This window comes from Prionailurus bengalensis, chromosome C1, assembly GCF_016509475.1.
Source record: "Prionailurus bengalensis isolate Pbe53 chromosome C1, Fcat_Pben_1.1_paternal_pri, whole genome shotgun sequence".
Taxonomy (NCBI): Eukaryota; Metazoa; Chordata; class Mammalia; order Carnivora; family Felidae; genus Prionailurus; species Prionailurus bengalensis.
In genome coordinates this window covers 53,429,230-53,453,173 of record NC_057345.1, presented here as the reverse complement: position 1 = coordinate 53,453,173, position 23,944 = coordinate 53,429,230, and the positions used below count along the sequence as shown (strand labels likewise).

Below are 23,944 nucleotides of genomic sequence, written 5' to 3'. Positions count from 1 at the left end.
CGTACAACCAAATGGCAATCGGCAGCTGTAATACACAGATCACCCCCACTCCCACCCCTACAGCTTACCACAGCCACTGCTCCCATGATGGCTAAGCCCAAACATCCTAGAGAGGAGGGAGACGCAGCAGGGGACATGTAGTTGTTGGTTTTTTGGTTCTCAAAGCTACCATGAAACCTATCTGCTTTCTAAAAAAGCAGAACTGATCAGCTATAACGTGTCACCCATAGAACTGGGTTCTGTTTCAGGAACCCAAGAGCTCCTGCCCCTTGCCCTTGGCTTCTGTGTGCCATGTCCCCTCTCATTCCTTTTATCTAAAGAGTAACTTTCCCATCCACAGAGGAGGTGACTAATATATGGTACCAATGCCAAGCAGCTATAAAGAGTGAAAACTGGACAACATTACAACCAGTGGATAAAAGGCATACAGAAACCAATTTTGGGTCTGAAAAATTGGTACATATTTAGAAAACATCAAGAATGAGAGTAATAAATAACAGCTGGCAAAGCTCAATGAGGCTCCAGGTTGCCGTTCCTTACTAGACTCTACTCCTGCAGTGATCGTGTTGATACCAAGGCAAGCAATGGGCAATGCTTACCCACTTTCCATCCTCTGACTGCACCTGCTGTTGACACACTGGTGAAGGGCATCTTGTAGGCCAGGGTCAATAGCTGTGTATGTTACTGGTTCCTGGTGGACCTCGCAGCTTGGGTTTCTATGCAGGAACAAGTCTGGAGGTTAGGACCAATACCACTCATGTTCTAAACTCATCATGCCTCTGGTCCCCGACTGCCTCAGACAGACCTGGGTTTGAATTCTTGCCACCTATATGTAACTATATGTAACCTTGGGTCAGTCACTTAACCACTCTGGGCTTCAATTTGTTTGTCTTTATGTACAATAGAAACAATATATGTATAAAAAGAAAATCATAAATATTCAACAAAACGGAAATGTATACAAGAGAAGTGAATGTTACCTCCCCTGACTCACCACTCTAAATCTTACTTTTCAGAGGTAACCACTATTAACAGTTTAATGAAGGTCCCTTTTGACATTTTCTCTATGACTAAACGAACATTTACTAGTATATCAGTATACACAGGATTCTTTCATTTAAGTTCTAGAGAAGGGACTTACCCCAGTTTATTTAGCTGTCGTCTTAAAACTTGTCGCTGATATAAATAATGCCATATTATGTGTAAGCACATGTGTGTATAAAAGGTACCTATAGATTTATCACAAGGTTAATTTGAAAACCAAGTGACTCAATGGGCATAAAGTATCTGACACATGGCAGACACTTCGCGAATGCTTATTAACAGTCCCCTACTTTATGTGTACAGAGCACATATACTTTGAACATTTTCACAGCGTTTAAATTTAAACCTGAAAGAGGACTTCATTGGAAGGCTTGAAATCTGGCTCAGTGAACAGTTACATCATCAGAATGAATCACTTCTTATACCACAACCCAAAACAAATCTATAAATGAGGCTCCCAGGGTGCATGTATCTGTGTATGCCACATACATTTATGTAATATGTATATTTTACCGGTTCTCTGCATTGGTGAGGTTGCCAGTGCACTCATTGACCTCTAGAGGGCACTCACAGGGACATTCACATTCATTTTGTTCCATTCTGAAAGGCAGTAAGAAAATTACTATGCAGAGGGTCAATAACAAACTATATGCTGTACATGGACCAGAAGAAGTAAAATTAAAAAAAAAAATTCTGAGCTAGTTAAAAGGGAGAGTTAAAAGGAAGTTATGACCAAAGGTTTACACTATGATTGGCTTCCATCCATTACTTTTGGACAAGGATGCTGCGAACCACACAGCTGTCGATGCCTCTGCTACCCGGCCTTTCCTTTTCTGCATGACACGCCCCTGTGCTTTCTACTTTGCAGATACCACTTCAAAATGACTAGCACCAGTGAGGATATTTAACAATGTAGTAAACAGAGAATAGGACCCATGGCATTTTTACCTGTGACAGTTGAGACAGAGACGATCGACCATGCTACAAGCGCAGAAGGCAAGAGAGTCGCAGGTTTCGTTGACAATGCCAACAAACGCGTTGGTTCCTGGGATCCTCGCCAGTCTGTACTTAGAACAGTGACTGCCGTGCACAAGGTTCGTCAAATCTCCCTGGAGACGATGCAGGGGTCAGAAGTGACAGACAACAATGCAAAGAGTCAGCCCTATCGTGGTGAAAACAACCCTTCAACCACCTGCTGGAAACAGTGTACAATAAAACCTAATTTTTAAAAAAATTTATTTATTGTTTAATTTACATCTAAGTTAGCATATGGTGCAACAATGATTTCAGGAATATATTCCTTAATGCCCCTTACCCATTTAGCCCATCCCCCCTCCCACAACCCCTCCAGCAACCCTCTATTTGTTCTCTGTATTTAAGAGTCTCTTGTGTTTTGTCCCCCTCCCTGTTTTTATATTATTTTTGCTTCCCTTCCCTTATTAAAACTTTATCTGGCTACAAAATATATAGTTACTGTTGACAACTGGAAAAATAATTTTTTCCTTTTTTTTTTTTTTTTTAGTTTATTTATTTTGAGAGAGAGAGAGAGAGAGCAAGAGTGAGAGCCCAAGCAGTGGAGGGGCAGAGAGAGAGGGTGAGAGAGAATCCCGAGTAGGCTCCCCCGCATCAGCACAGAGCTTGACGCAGGGCTCCATCTCACGAACCATGGGATCATGACTGGAGCCGAAATCAAGAGTTGGGCACTTAACCTACTGAGCCACCCTGGCACCCCTAAACAGAATATTTAAATAACTAAAGCAAGCATCCTTTTCTTCATTCTTTACCAAGAAGATGTGATAGCCAGCTTCTTGAAATGCCAGATTTGTCTACCACATATAAAACCAAAGATTCAAAAGCAGCATTGTAAAGCATGCTCATTCTTTTTTGCATGTGTGTCCAATGTAGTAGGCCAACTATGAAATCCCTTGCTTGTTACTGTGCCAGTCGTCCCCCTCCATGTGCATGGTGAGGATAACCTACCTCTGAGACTTGTGGCACTGAATGGATTCTTAGGGGTCTGGATGGATTTTCCAGAGCCTGGAAGATGCCTGACTCTGCTCTATAAGCAATAATATAGGCTTATCATCCCGTTATAGCTCTAATACCCAGAAATGCTCCAGGTTCCATTTTGGAATAACTTGAGCTGTTAAGAAATTATCCTAATTCATATTCCACTAAAATTTGCGTTTCTGAAAAATTTCTCCCAGAGTATGCTGGCTTTGTCTGCCGAAGACTCAGGAAATCATCGTACAAGTGGTAGAAGACACAGAGTACATCAGATTTTCATAGAACAACCTTACCCAGAAGCTTCCTTTGGATTATACTCAAATGTGTCATTATCTGCTTTAAAGAGAGTATTCCTCAGAAGGGTGTGAAGTCTAAAGAGAGTAATAATGACTTCTTTTGCTTTGAATATACTGTCCTATTAATGTATTCAATTTTAAACTCTTCTATTACCCAATTTTTTTTGAGGGTAGGATTTTCTTTTTTTAAAACATATTTCAGAGTGAGAGGCAGAGAGAGAGAGAGAGAGAGAGAGAGAGAGAGAGAGAGAGAGAGAGAGAGAGAGAGAACGAACATGTGAGTGTAGGAGGGGCAGAGAGAGAGAATCCCAAGCAGGCTCCATGTTGTCAGTGAGGAGGCTGATGCAGGGCTCGAACTTGTGAACCATGAGATTGTGATCTGAGCCAAAATCAAGAGTCAGACAGATGCTTAACCACTGAGCAGCCCCAGGTGCCCCGAGTAGGATTTTCAACCAACCAATACATCTTGAAAATTTTTAACTATACATTTAATGATATACATAACTATTCTAAGTAAAAAGCTTACTTCTTGTGAATAACTTTTTCAACATTGGTTCTGTCATTACCCATTTGAGGTTTCCCAGCTAAGATTATTTACAATTTAATAAGAATATTAAGATCTTTGTTTTTTCTTAAGATCTTTAATCTTACCTAGGTAAGTTTGCAGTTAAATCAAATACTTAAGAGTATTCTAAGCTACAAAAAAAGAAATTATTTTTGAATGATCTACATGAAAGCTCCCATGTAACTGGGTGGATGACCAAGAAATGACCTAATTTGGCGTTAGGAATTTAAGGAGGCTGCATGATCTCTAGAAGACAGGAAGAGGGGAACACAGGGCACCACGCATATTTACATAAGACTGTGGGAAAGGACTTCAGCAGACATTTCAAAGGGTTTCGACTGGGTGAGTCTTTAAACAAACAAAACCAAAACAAAATACCAAGTGTGAGACCTTAAAACATTCACTGCTCCACTCTGGGCTTTATAGCCCACAATGGTCAGGCTGGTGAGCTGGACTAAAGTCCTGTCCTCTCATTCTATAATTCTCAGGCAATGAAAGAGCCAGGAACACTGGCTGACACTATAGTTAATAGTCAGATATTAACTATTATTTCATTTCATAGTCCACAGTGGGATGAGATGTGAGAACGTAAGCATCCACTTACCACAAGGCTAGTGTTGAATTTATAAAACCTTTGGACTGTTCGGTCACTGAAGCTGTTGCACAGGTTTTTCTTTACAAAGTTGGGGTGGTTCAGGATATCGTTTGCTACCAAGGGCTCCTAACAAGGCCAAGTGGACAGAAAACATAGGCCACATAATTAATGAGGCATAGGCTGTGGGTGCAGTGTGCTATTGGCTTTGCAACAAGTACCTTGTGGGTAATATGCTGTTGTTCCACAGGTGCATGTCCTTTGGGGTCAATGAGGGTTGGATGTGCCACCAGATAACCCCGGTCCTCCATTATGAAGCACCTGTGTCAAAACACGGGACATCCTTCAGTAATATGAGTGGTTTTTCTATACTGTCAGCATTTATCTTGCTAGCCTTGAAACAAATTGCATTTATCTCAGTGAATAGTCCCTGAGACAAATTCACTGAATCTCAGTAAACAGTCCCTGAGAAAATTCACTGAAGGCAGGCTGGCAAACAGGTAGATAGATCTGTTCTTCTTCTTCTTTTTTATTTATTAATTTGAGAGCGAGCGAGCGGGACAGGGGCAGAGAAAGACAGAGAGGGAGAATCTCAAGAGGCTCAGCACCATCAGCAGCGCAGAGCCTGATGTGGGGCTCGAACCCACGAACTGTGAGATCATGACCTGAACCGAAGTTGGGTACTTAACCAACTGAGCCACCCAGGCGCCCCAACAGATACATTATTCTTGAGGTGGTAGGTTATCTGGTACACAGTTTATGGTAAGAAAGTTACACCTGACTCTGAGGCCACCTACATAGTTCAGACGGAATGTGTCCACTTAGCCAAAGATGGAGTCAAAAATTTTTTGCAAGGATATGTAAGGGGCAAGTTTATTCTTTCTTCAGAGGAGGGAGACTCTGAAGGAAGTGGCTTGGCTATTTAGAGGCACAACATTTAAGCAAACCATACAATTTCTTCTTTTCATGTTAAATATACATAAAATACAACCTGCAGGGACATACAAAAAATATATTTGATGGAAACACTAAATAAGCAAAGCTGGAATTGCTCTAATCAAGGCTATGTGCTGCTCTATTTTACTCTGCATTTGTTGTAACAGTTTGCTATTACAACATTCCTCATTCCTCATTAAGGGCCAATGTGAAATTTAGCAGTGATGTGAAGCATGGACCATGAGAGTGAAATAAGAAAGCTATTTTTAAAAGTGGCCTGCATTAAATCAAGGGAATACCCTTGCTTTGATGAGACATGTTCTTTTGAAATTAGGAGGTGAAGGCTTTCTTTAGTTCCACGAGCCTCTTTCCGGGGAAATGTAAAAGGGAAAAGTCTAAGTGTCTGAAATCCCCACAAAGACTTTGGCTTAATAACTAAGTTAACATCAAAAGTACCCTCTGGTCTTTCTAGCACCCAAGATATGGCAAACCTTTAATTACGGACTCTGAGAGAAACAAGAGCTTTCAGGGAATTCTGTGCCACAGTCTTTCTCCTTGTTATGAGATGAATCTGTTTGTCTAAATCCTAAATGGCATGCATCTTAGAAAGCAAAAAGAACAAAAACCTTCTTAATAGAACACCCAGGCGACGGACTCCATTTCTGGTCTTGACCATGACAATGTGGTTGCCATTCAACTAGAGATATCTGACAGCACTGTCTTTGTATTTTGCGGCTAAACAGGAAATGGTGTTCCCGAAGAGCTTACCTTATTTTGTTGCCACCATCTTGGTTACAGACTGGCAGTAAATCCATCAGAACCTTGTAGAAGTATCTAAGTGTGAAGTCAATCCCCATCACAGCCACGGTGTGCCCGGAAGACAGCTGGGTACTTCACGTGAAGAAGATCAGTGAGAACAAGAGGCACACATCTTATTTAAAGGAAAGCTATGTTCCATCACAAGGACGTTGTATGATATTAGAAACATATGCCCACTGTCCTGCCACATTTTTCATCCCTATAAAAATGATCAACTAAATGGCTGATTTAGCATAATGGAGATTTGATAGCAGAAAACTTAAGGATAAAGGTATAACTTTCTAATAAGATGAGCCCCAAACCCAGGCAGCTGTGGAATATGGCTAGCCCTGGCTTTAGATGTTCAGACAGTGACTGGACTATTCTTTGGCAAGAATATGGGGCTGGCAGGAAGAGGCATCAGGTGGGAGGTTGGAAGCATGACTACCATAGTTCCTCCCAACAAGGAACCTGAGTGATCCCTTTAATTATTTCCCTCATTTCATAGATAAGGAAAGTGAGATCTCATGAAGTTAACTGACTAGTGTAAGGTCAGACAAAACTACGCCTCATTTTCTTTCTAGAACACTAAGTTTGGCTCTATTCCAAACATAGCTCGGATTCTAGAACAAAACTCACTTGGTTCACAGGCCCGCTCCTTCTCCAGTCTAAAATGCTACTCTCAGAAAGAGGAGCACCCAAGAGGATAAAGTTGTGTACTGTATGGTGCTTGCTAACTCTTTAGCTCTGGAATCAAGCAGATCTGGAGTCAAATCCTGGCCCTCTTGGTTCCCATCTCTGTGGTTCCTGGGAGGCTACTTAACCTTTCCAAGACCCAGTTTTCTTATGTGAAAATGGGGATAGTCTTACCTACTTTGCAAAGGCTTAAATGAGACAGTGTTTACAATGCTTAGCAAGCTGCCCAACCTATCCAAAATACCCAATAAAAAGAAGTTACTCAAAAGAAAATCCATCAGGGCTTAAAGCTCAGGCCTGGACAGAGAGTGAACTTGCTATTCTTCCAGACAAATGCTAGCTATAGAAGAAGCATGGACTTCTCACTTGAAGCCTAGGTTCTTTCTAATCTGTGATCATGGGCAGTTGGAGGGGTTTGGGTTACTTGGCCAATGAGCTCCGGGACCTTTGTGGCTGGGAATTGGGTTTACCCAACTTGGGACATTATAGGTTCCCATCATTACCATCATCCACCCCATCCACCCAAACACTGATGTGTTTATAAAAGAAAAATGGTGTTGTTATTGACAAAAATCTTAGAAATTTTAAATGGAAAGCTCAGAAGAAAATTCCCAAAGTAAGATCACCTTTTGGAAAATCAAAACCTGGGAGTGAAATCAGCTTTGCTATGTAGGCAACTGTCCCCGTTCTGGTTACTGTCAACATTGATACTAACTTATATAACCTCCAACTCTCCCCTGAAAAAACCACTAGCAAAAGGGACAGTGAAATTTGTCAGAGCTTTGCTGTCAACACTGTGTTTGGCATGAGATGGAGGAGGGCCATGCTGTGCAATTATTTGAGAGGCTACTGCCTCAGTAAGAGCCTGGAGTATTGTTACCGAAGTAACTTAAATTCTACCACGGGAGAATCCAAGACTCAGTTGCCTTACACAGGATTTATGTTTTGTAGCAAATCATGTTTTGAAGTATCAGTCAAAAGAAGTTTAAGCCTCTCTTACTTTTCCAGGAGAGAGTGAGGGATCCAAACCATAGGTACCATATGATAATATTTACTGAGTGGTCAGAACTGATAGGCACTCTGGTGGGTGTTTCAATACATCATTTCAATTATTTCTCACAAAAAATTTATGAGGCATTTCCAGAGAACTGAAGCTTGGAAACAAAGTATTTGGCCAAAGTCACACAGTGAATAACTAGTGGAAGCAAGAATGGAAGCTCAGTGTCCTCAACTTCAGAGCACACGCTCCTAACCGGTGTGTTAATACTGCCTCCTTAGAGATGCAGTACATTCAAGAGTTTCCAAGCAATTTCACATGACGTACTCCATTTCCTGTGACAACATCGGAAAGGAATTACAGCTCCCATTCTATAAATGAAAAATTAAGCTTAGAATGGCTGAAAGACTTAAAAAGATTGACCACCTTTTACTTATGACACAGAGACCAGTATGCGATTCTGGTTCGTTCTACAATACTATAGCTGACTCAGTGAAAAATACAACTCAGGTTTTTCGGGACAAGTTGATTTTGTTCCTAAACTTCCCCTATATGATTACCATCGGCTCCGATATGATCAACATGCTGAAGGACAAGCAAGCATGTTGCCCATGTAAGTCTGGTATTCATATTTTTACCTGCATTTCAAAACTGTACAGTTACCATAGCAACACATAAAGAATGCCATAGAAAAATCAAACCAAGCCTACATTTCAAGGTTCAAAGGACCATGCTGTTTGCAGCACTTCCAGGAGATTTTCACTGCCAAAGACTCACCTGACCAGTCCTTTAATCCCTGACTATACTTCATCATCTCTGCTAGCATTACCATTCTCCAAAGAATGCACGCGTAGATTCTCAGGCCGCTAATAATGCTCATGGAAGAATCCCCAGTGCAGTTACTGTGAGTAACCGATGAGTGAACGCTGAGTTAGAAAAACCCCTCCCCAAATTATCAGCCAAACCAGTTCTAAAAACCAAGGCTGAAGGAGATTGCTTCCTGGCTAGTTGAATACTAGCTTAAATTCTCTTTTCTGACCTATTAAAATGCCAGAAGTTTAAAGCTGGAATAGGACATTAAAAGTAACTGTCATTTATTTGGGACTGCCCATGGTCAAGTGCAGTGCTAGACAGTTCACAGTCATCATAACTGTAATTTCTCATTATCTCAGTTCAACCCTGGCATCATTCATTACCTGTTTCATAAATGAGGCTTTGAGAACTCATGGAACGTAGTAATATTACAAGTATTTAACATTTATTGAGGCCTTACCATGTGCCAGGCACCATTCTAAGGGCTTTACATATATTATTTCACGTAATCCCTAATCATCTGAGATAGGCCTTAATATCCTTTTTATTTTTGTTATTTTTAAATCTTTTTTTTTAAATTTATTTATTTTGAAAGAGAGAGATACAGTGTGAGTGGGAAAGGGGGCAGAGAGAGGGAGGGCAGAGAATCCCAAGCAGGCTCCACACTGTCAGTGCAGAGCCTGAGGCGGGGCTTGAACTCACGATCGTGAGATTGTGACCTGAGCAGAAACCAAGAGTCAGACACATAACCAACTGAGGCGCCCAGGCACCCCAACCTTAATAACCTTTTTAAAAATATATTTATCGAGGGGCGCCTGGGTGGCGCAGTCGGTTAAGCGTCCGACTTCAGCCAGGTCACGATCTTGCGGTCCGTGAGTTCGAGCCCCGCGTCAGGCTCTGGGCTGATGGCTCAGAGCCTGGAGCCTGCTTCCGATTCTGTGTCTCCCTCTCTCTCTGCCCCTCCCCCGTTCATGCTCTCTCTCTCTCTCTGTCCCAAAAATAAATAAACGTTGAAAAAAAAAAATTAAAAAAAAAATTTATGGAGAGTAAGCAAGAGACTATGCGTGTGCATGAACAGGGGACCGGCAGAGAGACAGGGAGAGAGAGAATCTCAAGCAGGTTCCAAAACGGGACTTGATTTACAACCACCAGATCATGGCCTGAGCCGAAATTAAGAGTCTGATGCTTAACCAACTGCGACACCCAGGCTACCCCATCCTTCTTTCAGAGATGAGGGAACCAAGGCAAAAAGGAACTCATTTATAGTCATAGAAGTAGTAAATGGCAAATACACGTTACCAGAGTGGAATCACATCTTAAGAGGAGGTTAGGTTCTCAAGTTGGCCCATGAGACCAAAATCACCAGTAATCGCCTGAACAAAGTACATCCATTAAAGCTACAGTTGCTTTAGTTGAGAACCAGAAGTGGTAGTTGCCCTGTGTTCTCAACTAGGCGGAGTGAAAAATACACAGCTTTAAGTCATAAAAGCATGCTCAGTTGGGGCGCCTGGGTGGCGCAGTCGGTTAAGCGTCCGACATCAGCCAGGTCACGATCTCGCGGTCCGTGAGTTCGAGCCCCGCGTCAGGCTCTGGGCTGATGGCTCGGAGCCTGGAGCCTGTTTCCGATTCTGTGTCTCCCTCTCTCTCTGCCCCTCCCCCGTTCATGCTCTGTCTCTCTCTGTCCCAAAAAAAATAAATAAAAAATGTTGAAAAGCATGCTCAGCTAAGGAAGATGTTCAAATGATCAAGTCCACGGGACTGCATATTGATCAAAGCAAGAGCAGATACTCATTCCTGGAATACACTCTCAGTGAATGACTGGTGGGCAGGACCCAGGATTTCAATGGCCACTTTTCACTCTTGTTAAAGTCGAAGAACTAACCTTGGATAGGTTAAGCACATTGTGAAAAGTAGCCAATTAAGGGAATTGAAGGTTTTTCTAACTTGAAATCCCATATTTCCATCATGCTTCATTTGGGCTGACATCATAAATATGTATACATTAGCTAAATGAAGCTTCTTTAACCCATTCAAATTTCAACAAAAACATGTACACAAATGTAAAAGAGCACTAAAATCTGCACCTCTCTGTGGCCAACCCCTCCCACCGACACACACGAGAATACTGTATAGAAGAGATAATGGCATAACGAGCAGCAGGTGGCGGAGTCCGATGGAACAGATACCAAGAAAGACACACAGAGGCAGTCATTCTCTTCCTGCCACCCCTACCCCCAACATCTGAAGCCCAGTGCTGGCCCACTGTCATTGTCATCAAAGACCAAGGTGATTGCTGTCTCCTCAAGCCACCTTGTTTACTTTTTCCCAACTGATTAGAATATATGGGAGATGTCAAGTCTCGTTATTCAGACAATAGTAAGGTATGCCTGACAGATGGTCTGTTAAGGAAAACATTGAAAAGTTCTGTTCTAAATAGGTGTTTACTTGTTCGTATGTGACAGAGCCAAAAAGATACCATGCCCTGCAAAACAATCACTGTTTGGCTGGCGGCAGGACCCTGCTTTCCATGGAGACACAGGTCATGATATTGAAATTCCAACACAGTACTGCTTCCCAATTCTTGCTCCCAATGAACTTGCGTTAGAAGAATTCTCCTGAATGTCAATCATTTGATACATAATGAGCACCAGCGAAAAGCATAAAGTTAAGCCAGAAAAATCCGTCTCCCATAAATTTTAAGGCATCATTATAGGTACCAGTCAAAATATGGGCTTTCTTGGTTGCTAGGGAAAAACATCTATTTGTATAATGAAGGGATTAAAACAACGTATGTGACCTGCCTTTCTACCCAATGTTTCACTGACATTTGTCGCTTAAATACTGAAACCTCAAAAGTCTGAAATACAAAGCACCCGGAATGTATTTACAGTCATGCTGACATTTAATAGCATTGTTGGAAAGTCAGTTTTCAAAATGCTTTTTCATTTTTCAAGAGACAGTATAAGGACAAAGTAACAATAACAAAAATAACAAACTCCTATATAATTCTAAGAAGTTAGACCAAAATAAAAGAGGTAATAAAATTGGGGTCTTGATACTTTTTTTTCCCTTCACTACACATGCTCCTTTGCTTGGGAAAGTGCTCTCTGGTAATAACGGTCAGGCTCTTGTTGGGATTTCTTCAATTGGTTAAGATTGGTATTTCTACAAACTGCCCTACGGATTCTATCTTTTTCTTCTTCTAAAAGATCTTCTTCATAATAGGACTAAGAGCTTTTCATTGACTCAATCACATGATGATCTTGTGAGGTAGGTATTATCCCCATTTTACAGATAACAGGAAGAAGCTCAGGAAATCCATGACACAGCTAGAGAAGATATTCAAACCCCAGACTGCTCACATCAAAGATCATGCTTTTGCCACTAATCCTTGGTTGTCTACTCTACTTCCAAATTTTCAAAATATTCTTGAGGTGTTTAAAAAAATGACTAAAATATTAATTAAAATATTACCTGGATGAATGTATCGTGTGACTGATGGTTACTACATAACCAGCTCCTCCAACATCCAAGTAAGGGCCAGTCAGAGAAATCAAGCCTGGATTAGCCACCGCATGGAGATACCTAACAGACAAGACAAAGTCGTGTTATTTTTAGGGTATGAAAAAACTCTCTAAATTTCAAAGAAAAGTGAACTTATAAAAAAAAGTTTCTGAATTTATATATGTTCATTTTTTCATAGGTCATATATGAGCTATAATTTGATGCCATGATCATGTGCAGTGACATTAAATATCCCCACTATGGGCATATTACATACAAGGTAAGACTGAAACAAAATACCCAAAGGAATAGAAATGGTCAAGTATAAAACATCTCAGTCTCAAAATTTCAATAAGAGATGAAAACACTGTAGACAGAGGAAACCCACAAATCTGTTAATACTGCATTAAAAAAAAAAGATTCAAAAACATGTTTTCACTGCCATAACAGTATCTTCTTTAATGTGACTGCCTGAAGTTGCTTTATTGTATGTACTTATCATGTCTCTCCAGGATTTGGGGGGAACCTTTGATAATGGAAGCTCCTAAAACTCACCATTGTCTCCTAGTGGGATCAAATGCTTTGTCCATGAGGGAACCAGGATAAATTCTGAGGACGCCATTGGGTGTTGCTATGTAACGGCGGACAATGTACGTGTTCAGGCTACTCATTTCCATTTGTGTCATCCATTCATCTGTGACGTGGCTGGTGGCCATTACTTCATTCCTGACAGAGAACTGAGAAACAAAGGAAGACATGGCAGGGATCCTTTAAGACTCACATGAAAAGAGAGTGGGCTGCTGGCAGGGCTTCCTAAAGCTCTCTTGCAGAGAAGCCAAGCCCAATTACTTCTTAAAAATCTTTCCACAGCAGATGGATACAGCCAAACTTGGTGAAAACAAAAGCTCCCTGAAACATAGTCAGTGGATGTGTGATTTACTCAATTGTTCATCCTAGTGAGGCTTTCTGCATTTAAGAAGAAAGATCCTATAGTGAAGCATCAAACACACACACACACACACACACATGCATGCACACGCACATCCCAGCTAAATCTCTCCTCTTTAAACTTCGTCATGTTTATCTCAACAGACCATAGGGGCACTTTACTTCTTTCCCCTGGGAAAAATGGGGCTGGGAAAGTTCCACTGATCTCTAAGTCACACCCCCCTACCTAGAAAACTCCTAGTGCATCTAAGGCCTGAAAGAGATTCTTCATCTGGCCCACAGGGCTTCTTAATCCCTCGGTAGGGTCATCGCCGACCAGCCTCCCGGGGGCCACACGCTGTCTTTCTGGCTCTCCAGCTGAGAGGCACAGATCCAGAGCTGGGCTTCCTGCTTCAAAGGTTCACTGACAGTGCCCCCTCCCAGGCCTGTGGAGGGGGTACGGCAGAAGTGGGGCCCCAGGCCAGCACTCACTTTGAGCCCTGGGTTAGCAATGAGGCGGGTGTTGTCACTGAGATAGGCCGTGTAGTGTTCCACCATTCGCTTTGTCTCTGGCTGGCTGAGGTGTTCGTATGGGGAGGAAAAGCTGCCAGCAGACAGCATGACAGTTGGACTTTCTGAAAGAGAAGCAAACAAAGCCAGGCCTGAGAACACGGAGACTTCATCTCAGGCCCAAACAAAAGCATCGCTAAGGCTCTGCCAATCTGTTAGCTATGGTGGCCTCAAGTCTTCCACAGGGAGAGCAAAGAACTCAACACTAGGAGCTTAGAAGGAAAAAGCCCTCATTCTCTCCCCTCAGGGAGTTTATAGTCATGAGTGAACCATAAGAGATACACGTACAAATAGATGCAAGTGCCTAAAATGCAAATGCTCAAAATCTTTTAAGTCTACACATAGTATCTCACACTTACTAGGATTAAGGAACAGCATAGCACATGGAGCCAGACTAGGTTGAGTCTCAGCTCGACCATTTCCTGGCCACGTGATGGTGGGTAAGTTGTAATGTATGTGATGCTTTTGTCATCTGCAAAGTAGGCAATTATAGCACCAATACATCAGTGAATTTATGTAAAGCAAATGAGTTGATAAATGTAAAGCTTGTAGAATGGTGCCAGAGCATGTCACAAATGCCTTGTGAGTGTTAACTACGACTGTCCATATTGGTACCAATATTTCAAAGGAAGGAAAAATGGAATTGTGGAGTCAATGCAAAAAATCAAATAAAAAAATTCTTCGCACAGACAGGGATAGCCAAACTTGGCATAAACAAAAGTTTATAGACTGGTTACTGTAGGTATGACTTAATTGTTGGTCCTAAGAGGAAAACCCAGTTTGATCTATTTAAGCCCCAAATCCTCACAGTGAATTACATTATGAAACAAAAACCGACGTTTCTGTGAAATTTCTTACTTCAATTTTACATTTTTAGACTCTTTAGGAAAGCACCAGTCATGTGTCCAATCTCAAATCTGTAGGTCATTTTCCATTCTTTTTGTTAGTTCTCACTCATGGTATCTTGTTTCCTTGTGGCCTGGCTACCTCTGACTGTGCAGGACATGGCATTTAAAAATAAATTTCTGGAAAGAGTTGAATCCTAACAGGATGAGGGAGTCCTTCCTACAGAGAGGACTGTTGTTTGATTCTGCCAGGTGCCACACCCCAAGATGAGGCAGGGTGGGTAGATGGAGACAGTTCTCAATAAGATGACAGGATACCAGTCTAAGAGCTGCACTATGGGGCTTTGATATTCAACATTCAACTAGTCCATGACTAGTTAATGTGTCAGTTTCCTTAGACCACTCAGATGGTAGGAATCAAGTCAAGGGCTTCTTTAGTTTCAATTCACACTTGCCCTAAAGATGGAGGGTAACAGAGGAGGGGCAGAGAGAGAGAGAGGGAGACACAGAATCTGAAGCAGGCTCCAGGCTCTGAGCTGTCAGCACAGAGCCTGATGCAGGGTTTGAACTCACAAACTGTGAGATCATGACCTGCACCGAAGTCAGATGCTTAACTAAGACACCCAGGCACCCCCCCTAAAGCACAGCTTAATTTCACAGTTGTTTCTCCTGGATTGGTAAATAGGTGCATTGCAAATGTGGCTTTAACAGTGGCCTCCTTCTCTGGGTTCTTCTTTTCTCCTAGACTTGGATCCAATTCCTAACTACCATGTTAGTTCTTTGATACTTTTCAGGAAGATTTTTTTTTTCCCCTCAAGTTGCTATCCATTTTCGGTTATCCTCAGTAGGACAGGTCAGAATTATGTAGTCTGCTAATATCAAAAGATACTGCTTCCAGTAATGCTAATTCTCATGATACCACCATGGCATAGCCTGGGAGATTAGTGTTATATTCCTATCGAGGAGAAGAAAACAAAAGCTTAAAAAGGTAAGTCTGCCTAGCAGTGTGCTGTGGATTCATGTGCATATGCTCATGAGGTCTTCCGGGCACAGATGCACCAGAGAGGGAGGACTGTCCTTGAACTTAAAGAACTTAGGAGCCGGTTGGAGAGACCAGAAATTTCTTTAAAAAAGAAAAACAACAAAATAAGAATTATACAATAATATTAAAAAAACACCAAAATGCTTCAGGGACAAAAGAGTAGGGCCAAAGGAGAGACACTGAAAGTGGGCCTTTCTTGTAGTGACAGAGACTGGGCATTTGCGCAAAGGCTGATGCACTTTGAGGGAGAAATGCAGATTGAGAGAGAAAACTTAAAAAAGTCCTCTTTGTGTACCGAGAAAGACAATGTCCCTCCTTCAGCCCTCTTGATGGGGGTTCTGACATATATTTAACACTTTGCCTCAAAATCCCTATCATCGATAGGGATTTGCCAGTTGTCTAAGGAGCCTTAGTCACCTTTCTGAATCCAAACAATTTCCAACAGTGAAGAAGAGAGTGCTTGTTTCGCAGTACTAGGAGTCCTGCACGAATGTCCAGTATATGCCTGGCACATGGTGGCATGCAATAAAAGGTGGCACCATGGCACAGAAGGAGCGGGAGTCACATTTCAGCCTTGCTACTTTCTGAGGGAGCTTGGGAAAATTTTGAATTCTGATAAATCCACATGTCCTCATCTATAGGAGCTAATCGCTTCCTTTGAATTATCTGCCTATTTCCTACGCTCTTTTGGAGACAGGGGCCCGCGATAGATACAGGTATGCTATGTAGATATATGGGCATGCTACCCTCGAATCCCATTTACTATTTCTCCACGTCTTACCCTGTAGCCCTATATCTCCTTGTCTCCATATCTTTGGGCTGGCCCCTAATGGGCCAGACTGGTGAATATCTGACGGACTGCCTTTGGGCTACGAAAACCTCTCTGCCTAGCATTAGCAGAAAGCTGAAAGATACAAAGGAATATGAAAGTCCAGCTCCCTCTCCTCAGTCTGGGCAAACTCTGCAGTGTAATTTACACTCCAAAGCCCCGCTACGGGATTAGGCTGAGGCAGGGACTTCACCGAAAATCCAACTCTTGTTTGCTTTCTCCTCCTTCGCTATCCTGTTTCCCTCACTTCTTCCCTAGTTTCTTCTTAGAGCCCATCCTTAATAAATCACCAACACACAAATCCTCATCTGCCGGAGAACCGGACCCAAGGCAAGGCCTCATACGGTTTTCACATTTGTATCCCCAAACTAGCACTGCTGCCTTTCAACCTCCAGGTGTTTTTTCGTTTTTGTTGTCTTAGTTTTTTTCCCTCTAAATTCAAGCAGGTATTTACCGTGAGCTGCTGAGTAAGCCCACAAAGGAAACTGCAAAGTGCAAAGGGCTCACCTAGAGTCGCCAGCTGTTTGAAGTGAAGGCAGGCGCTAGGCTGGCCCAGGAGGTCCAGCCGGTGGTAGAGCAGCTTGCTGCTGGGGACGGTGTTGAGGTTTTTCAGTTGTTTGACGGGTATTTCCGGTTGTATCACCACAATACAGAGAATAAAGGAAGTGTCTTGTACCTGGAAAAATCAGTAAAGAATTTCTAATCCAGAAAACACAGGTTCCTAGGGGTAGTGACTTCACCTACATTATTTTCTGCTATCTCGGTCTCTATCCCACACAGAAAAATATTTGATGAGTGAATGAAAGCTGCGAGGATAGGGTGAGAGAACATATCTCTGGCAAATGACTACATGTTCTATTTTCCTTTCTGATGGAGGGAAAAGAACGTATGTAACAGAAAATCATGCAGCTAATGAAGGGATTACAGAATAGTCCCTTTGGAACAGCAACCCTATGGCCTTTTTGCTTATTTAAGCTGACAAATACAAGTTGGAGCATGGCACGAAAATACAGCACTTACTTCTGTTTGGATTTGAAATGTATTTCAAAATATATAGTTGGTTTTGCAATGAGTATTCCAAGAATTGACTACTTCAAAAGCCAATCCTGAATTTATGTACGCAGCCCATATAGAATCTGGTTTATTCATTGTATTCCCGACTAATGCTTTCTCCTTTCCTGGTTGGAGATGCACAGGATCTCAGACTCGTGAAAAGTACAAATCCCATGGCTGCCTCACAAAGCCTGCCTGACTTATCATTTCAGACCAGAATAGGCAAATGTACCGTAGCTCAGCCTAATTTATCAAGCTCCTATGTACAAAGATACTTCCAAACCCATTTGGCTCTTAGAAACGGACACATAGGTAAAGTTCTTGGGAAAAACCGTCTACCAACGAATCAAAACCAAGGCAAGCTACTTAATTCTAGTTTCTTAAAGTTAAAAATACAAGACAGCCAAACTTCTGTAAGTCCGTTAAAGAAGGAGACAGGCCGAATCTATGTGAAAGATGGTTTGTCAACAAATGGAAAGGGTGATAACCAGAACTAAGTTAAAACCACAGGACAGTGAGAAGTAATGCAGCCCAAAGGATTAATTTCATGATCAAGGAGAAATTTAAGTAGGCAGGTTAAAGTATAATTTAGGGTTTATGAAGATGACTGCAGAATCTCTTTAAACATGGGAGAAATTTGCATCTTCCTGGAACTGCTGTCAAGGATATTCAGTTAGATTAGCAAATTTAATTCTCTTCCTCCACCCACAAATTAGAAAACAACAGTGTTCTCAAGTGGCATTTACTATTTCCCCTCTTCCCAACGCACGCAGTCACCTTTGTGTGCTGTGTTACATGTTCCAAGGAACCAAAAGACAGAACACTTTGCCAGAAGGACCAGAATTGTAGGATCGGGTCTGTTCTATAAGAGAACAATTGGAAGTTACCCTAAGCATCTACACCTGGGTGGCTCAGTTTGTTAAGTGCCCAACTTTGGCTCAGGTCATGATCTCACGGCTCATGAGTTTGAGCCCCATGTCGGGCTCTGTGCTGACAGCTCAGAGCCTGGAGCTTGCTTCAGATTCTGTGTCTCCCTCTCTCTCTCTCTCTGCCCCTCTCCCACTCACTCTCTCTTTCAAAAATAAATAAAAATGTTTAAAAAAAATTTAAAAAGTTACCCTAAGCATCTAAAAGAAACACTTCAATAGTTCTTAGTTGGAAAGGAAAACTGATTCCAGTACAGGTCTTCTTATTGTGTTCTTAGCTGAAATAGTCTTTGCATTAAGGAACCATAATGTATCTAGAAGGGCTCTCCAGCACCGGGGAGTGTTTTTTTTCACTGATTGCCCACAGGACTCACGTTTTAAAGTGAGCCATTCCTGTGTCACACAGGAACACTGTAATATCTTCTGAAGTCAGTACTTTCTTCTGTCTCAGCATGCAGTCTCCTCAAATGCTCAAAGATGGACTTGAGCTGCACAGTGACAGAGTAGTAATCTCTTAATACTGCTAACATAATCTCTCACATTCTATTTAAATTAAGTCAGTGAAACATAATCCATAAGTATCTGCTGTATCTATGGATGCTAAGCAGTTCAAATAATTATTCTCAATATAAGCTGAATCTATTTGAATTACATTTAGTAGAAGAATCCATTTTATTCCTGAAGACGGGGGGAGTATATGTCCCCCTCCCCAAAGATAACTTAAAATTATATGCTCTTTTGGCCGGGTAACCTGGCAAGCCTCTTTAACTTCAATCTCATTATTTATTATCTCTTTTTCACTTCATAGCGATGTTCTTGACAGTTTTAGAATTCTGAGAAAGCTAACACTTCTACCTGAAGTGATTACACGATTGTATCCATTTGGCTACAAAGAATGGCCAGAATTTCTTGATATCACTGAAGTAAAACTATCTTAAGATGATACTTCTTCCCAAAATGTTAACATTGGGTTTATTTACTGTGCAAAAAGGGTCTTAAAAATGCCTGTATCTCCTCCTTTCTCTCTTTCTAAAAAAAAATTCATTTTCTTAAAGATTTTGTTTGTAAGTAATACCCACACATGGGTCTTGAACTCATAATCCCAAGAGCAAGAGTCACACGCTCCACCGACTGAGACGGTCAGGTGCCCATCCTCCTTTCTCTTAACGCCAACAAAATAAGGTAGAGATTTTCTCAGGATGCAATGGAGCTGCTTTCAATTAGGATATATTAGTGGTACATAATCTCCGATTTCAAATATAAAAGTATTTTTCAGTGGAGTATTCTGGTGTATGGCTTACTCTTTCTTTTAAAAAATTTTTTTTTGATGTTTATTTATTTTTGAGAGAGACAGACACAGCATGAGCAGGGGAGGGACAGAGAGAGAGACACACACACAGAATCTGAAGCAAGCTCCAGGCTCTGAGCTGTCAGCACAGAGCCCAGCACGGGACTGGCACTCATGAACTGCGAGTTCATGACCTGAGCCAAAGTTGGATGCTTAACTGACTGAGCTATCCAGGTGCCCCATAACTTACCCTTTCTGATGTGAAAATTAAGCCATTCGTTCTCATTTACAAATGATGTAACAATAAGGGCATGTGACGCAATCATTCTCAAAAAAAATCCTGAAAATGAGCTAAGAGAATTTCAAAATACTTTTGACTATCCTGAACTCTGTATTATCAAACAGTAAAATACCAGAAGAGGGGCCTGGGTGGCTTAGTCAGTTAAGCATCTGACTTCGGCTCAGGTCATGATCTCACAGTTCAAGGGTTCGAGCCCCACATCGGGCTCTGTGCTGACAGCTCAGAGCTGGGAGCCTGCTTCATATTCTGTCTCCCTCTCTCTCTGTCCCCATCCCTGCTCACGCTCTGTCTCTCTCTCTCAAAAATAAACACTAAAACAAAAAACAAAAAACAAAAAAACCAAAAAACCAGTAGAATCAGGCTTGCAAACTGCGAGTTTCTCAAAAGATTTCATTTATTATTTTGTTTGCTTTTACTTCCGGCATAGAAATCAATGTTGCCACAATGATCCTTTAAGAACGGAACAAGAAGGTCAGAGGACAGTCCTGTCTAAAGGCATGTTGGCTACTTCCAATTCCTGTCATTCCTATACCAGACAGAGACACTGGGTCAAGCTGTCTGTCTGCATCCACCACTGGGCTGGATGCTCTATGAGGGCAGAGAGAGGAGCATTCCTCTATTTCCTTCTTAGCTCACAGTTAGATATTCAGTAAGTCATTCTTAAAAGAGATGAATATGTAGATCCATTTAGAGTCAATGGGTTAAACACCAGATATGGCCATGTAAGGGAATTAAAGGTGGTTAAAAAAAAGAAAGTCCACTCTACTTTTGGCCAACTGCAATGACAAGAACCCCATAATAGCATTGATTCTCTGCTGGGAAGAGGGAGTAAAGGGCAGTGACAAGAGTACTGTGGGCACTGTGTGCTTGAACCCCTGACTGAGGGCCTGCTATCTGAATGAAGCTAGTCAAAGGAAGCTGAAGTGGGGGCCACAGGCGATCACTTCACTGTCCATCTGCTGGTGGTGAACATGAATAATCCAGATTCTAATCCGAAAGTTTCTTTGCCTTGGAAAATGTCAGTAGAGGGCATTTATGCTTTCATATCTTTTCTTTTCTAAGTTTATTTACTTATTTTGAGGAGAGAGAGCATGCACAGGATGGGCAGAGGGAGAGAATCCCAAGCAGGATCCACAATGCCAGTGCGAGCCCCATATGGGGCTCGAACCCACAAACCCATGACATCATGACCTAAGCTGAAATCAAGAGTCAGATGTTTAACCGACTGAGTTGCCTATATGCCCCTCATATCTCTTTTTCAACTCCTAACTTCCACAACCTGAGTTTAAAATGATTAAACACACACACACACACCCCCCACAAAACAACCTCACTGGATATAATCTAAATGTATATTGATGGACTTATTTAAAGAAATTTGGTCCATCAATTCAACAGTACACTACACAGCCAATAAACGTGCATGCACATGCCCAGATATAGATGCCTGTATGTGAACATTTTCTGGAAGCTGATCAAAGTGGTGACTTCTGGGGGAATGGTAGGTCAAGGGCAGGAGAGAGGGAAGGGCAAAGTTTACTTTTTACTTTATATCCTTTTGTACGGTTTGACTCATTCAACATGAAAAATGATGGCTTTTACAAACAAAAAAGAGGACACCTGTGGAATCTCCTCTTTTTCCAACCCCTTTAAAATTGGTGAGTAACATTATGGGATCTAAGTTCCCTGGAGTTGCTGCATCAGTAGCAATGTAACCCCCAGTTCCCCTGCCAAGACGTCCTGTTAACTCACCATCTTCCAGGCGTAGCTGACATTGTAGGCCTCCTTTCCGGTGGCTCGCAGCTTGTTTATGTGCCAGGACAGGGATGAGTTCACAGGGACGGTGATTATCTGGCTGCCCAGAGGGAGGCTGTGTTGGCAACAGAATGAAATACTTCAGGCAAAAGATAAAATTAAGCTCTTAATTAAAGGCAGAGAAGAAGCTGTGAGTCAATGACCACCTCCTGATTTTGAAAAGCAATGAAGCTCATCACTTTGGAAAGAGATAATGTGAAATTTTCAATTTTGTAAAAGCATGATGTCAGCTCAGCACTAAAAATATTCCTTATGCTCTACCCCTGCCATCCCCCCCTCCCATTCTAATTCTTTCCAGAGACAAACTTGTCTCGAATCACTCAGTCATTAATTTACAGCCAATGAGCACAAAGACCCGTTTCTCTATAGGTTACCATCTGCCAAAATAATGTATCACGGTTGGAAAAAATCCAATCTGTTCTTTATTTCAAAAGAAAATGTTGTATATGATTGTGCTGTCAATGGAATGGATGCTGCTTTGCCAAGCTATTTTTTGGCATGCTCTAAAGCTGGTCCTCAACTTAACCTTCTATTTTACCGTTTTTTTTTTTTTTTTTCATTTTAGTACAATTGGGAGTTTTTTTTTTTAAATGAGATAACATATCTGATTTTATAAATTAATGGCAATGTGAACAAAGAATCTGATTTACAAGACATTTTCCCTAATAGTTTTAAGAGACTATCTGTTGTTCTACAAAGTTTTACCTACTATTCTTATGAAAAATTCATGGAGGATACTTTTAATAACATTAATTTTTATACTTGTTTTATATCCTATAACACACACTCGTATTGGACCTCAAAAGGTCCTATTTTTTTCAGGGAAAAAAACAAAAAACAAAAAAACAACTACTATAACTTTCACCTTTTCCTTACCTTAGGATATTCTGCCGAACCAGCTCAAATTTGGGGATATTTTCGTAATGAATGATGTCAGTATGAAGTGGAGGTTCTGAGAGTAAATATGGCCTGGTGAGAGACGGGTGCATAAGTGTATACCCTGAAATAAAAAAACAAAGACATGAGCTATGGGAAACATGCTGGAAGAAGTGCTGATTCTAATATAAGTGCCTATCACACATCTGAAATGTGGGATACCCCGGGATGACTGCCAATACTCAACATCTCAGTGTGTAACTGGCCAGTCCAATAGAAACGGAACTTGTTTTACGTGTTCTTGCGTAAAACTTGAAGTGTAGAAAGATGCCTTAAGTTATGGAACAAGAGTCTAATCGAGAATATCTTGGAGGTACTAGTCACTGGGTTTTTGTTTTTATAAAGATGTTCTATCAGGGCGCCTGGGTGGCTCAGTGGGTTGAGCGTCCGACTTCGGCCCAGGTCACGATCTCGCGGTCGGTGAGTTTGAGCCCCGCGTCGGGCTCTGGGCTGATGGCTCGGAGCCTGGAGCCTGCTTCTGATTCTGTGTCTCCCTCTCTCTCTGCCCCTCCCCCATTCATGCTCTGTCTCTCTCTGTTTCACAAATAAATAAACGTTTAAAAAAAAAAAAAAAAAAAAAAGATGTTCTATCACCTAAACCTTAACACCAGTGAATTTAAAGATAAGGATATAGAAAAAATCCAAAGGATCACATTCTATGTGTTACTCAGTCCTGGAGTCTAATTTCCTGATGTTTTAAATAACTGTTACCTACCCCTCAGTGCAATATAGAAACAAATGTGTGTCATTTTCAGGTTCATTCTGCCATGTTTATGGTGTTCCAGAAAGAATTTGTTCCACTGCAAATGAGCAGTTCTAGTCACACTAGTTTTCTGTAAATACTATGATTTTCCTACTTTGTTAGTGTCAGAATATCTACAGATTATTTTCTTCAGGTTACAAAAAACAAATCATTCTTCCCTCTGATTAATTTTTAGCAGATTACCTTTGTCATCTATGAGAAAAGTATAGGAAGCCAAAGAATCTTGGTAATACGTCACGTCTTCGAGGATGTAAGCCAAGTTCACATCCACACCTACAATTCCCAGAAGTAGGTTTCCAAAATAACAGGGTTTACTCACAGTCATTATCAAACCTATGGTTTAAAAACAAAACAAATCCAAGGGATAGCAGAGAATGTACCAAACAAAGACTGGAGTTGTG

The 23,944-nt window shown here is 41.4% G+C and overlaps 1 protein-coding gene across 2 annotated transcripts in view; it reads right to left on the bottom strand.

The window, feature by feature from the left end:
* CACHD1 (cache domain containing 1) overlaps positions 1 to 23,944 on the bottom strand; it is a 214,365-nt gene that overhangs the window by 14,403 nt on the left and 176,018 nt on the right. For both annotated transcript variants that reach the window (XM_043575177.1, XM_043575178.1), the window contains 13 exons: positions 23,727 to 23,876; positions 22,721 to 22,844; positions 21,782 to 21,899; positions 16,969 to 17,137; positions 13,668 to 13,810; positions 12,804 to 12,985; positions 12,219 to 12,329; positions 6,209 to 6,331; positions 4,726 to 4,825; positions 4,517 to 4,633; positions 1,993 to 2,153; positions 1,558 to 1,644; positions 600 to 716 (listed from right to left, as the gene is read on the bottom strand). In XM_043575177.1, coding sequence (XP_043431112.1) covers positions 600 to 716; positions 1,558 to 1,644; positions 1,993 to 2,153; positions 4,517 to 4,633; positions 4,726 to 4,825; positions 6,209 to 6,331; positions 12,219 to 12,329; positions 12,804 to 12,985; positions 13,668 to 13,810; positions 16,969 to 17,137; positions 21,782 to 21,899; positions 22,721 to 22,844; positions 23,727 to 23,876 — 1,702 coding nt within the window. The remainder of the gene's footprint in view (positions 1 to 599; positions 717 to 1,557; positions 1,645 to 1,992; positions 2,154 to 4,516; positions 4,634 to 4,725; positions 4,826 to 6,208; positions 6,332 to 12,218; positions 12,330 to 12,803; positions 12,986 to 13,667; positions 13,811 to 16,968; positions 17,138 to 21,781; positions 21,900 to 22,720; positions 22,845 to 23,726; positions 23,877 to 23,944) is intronic.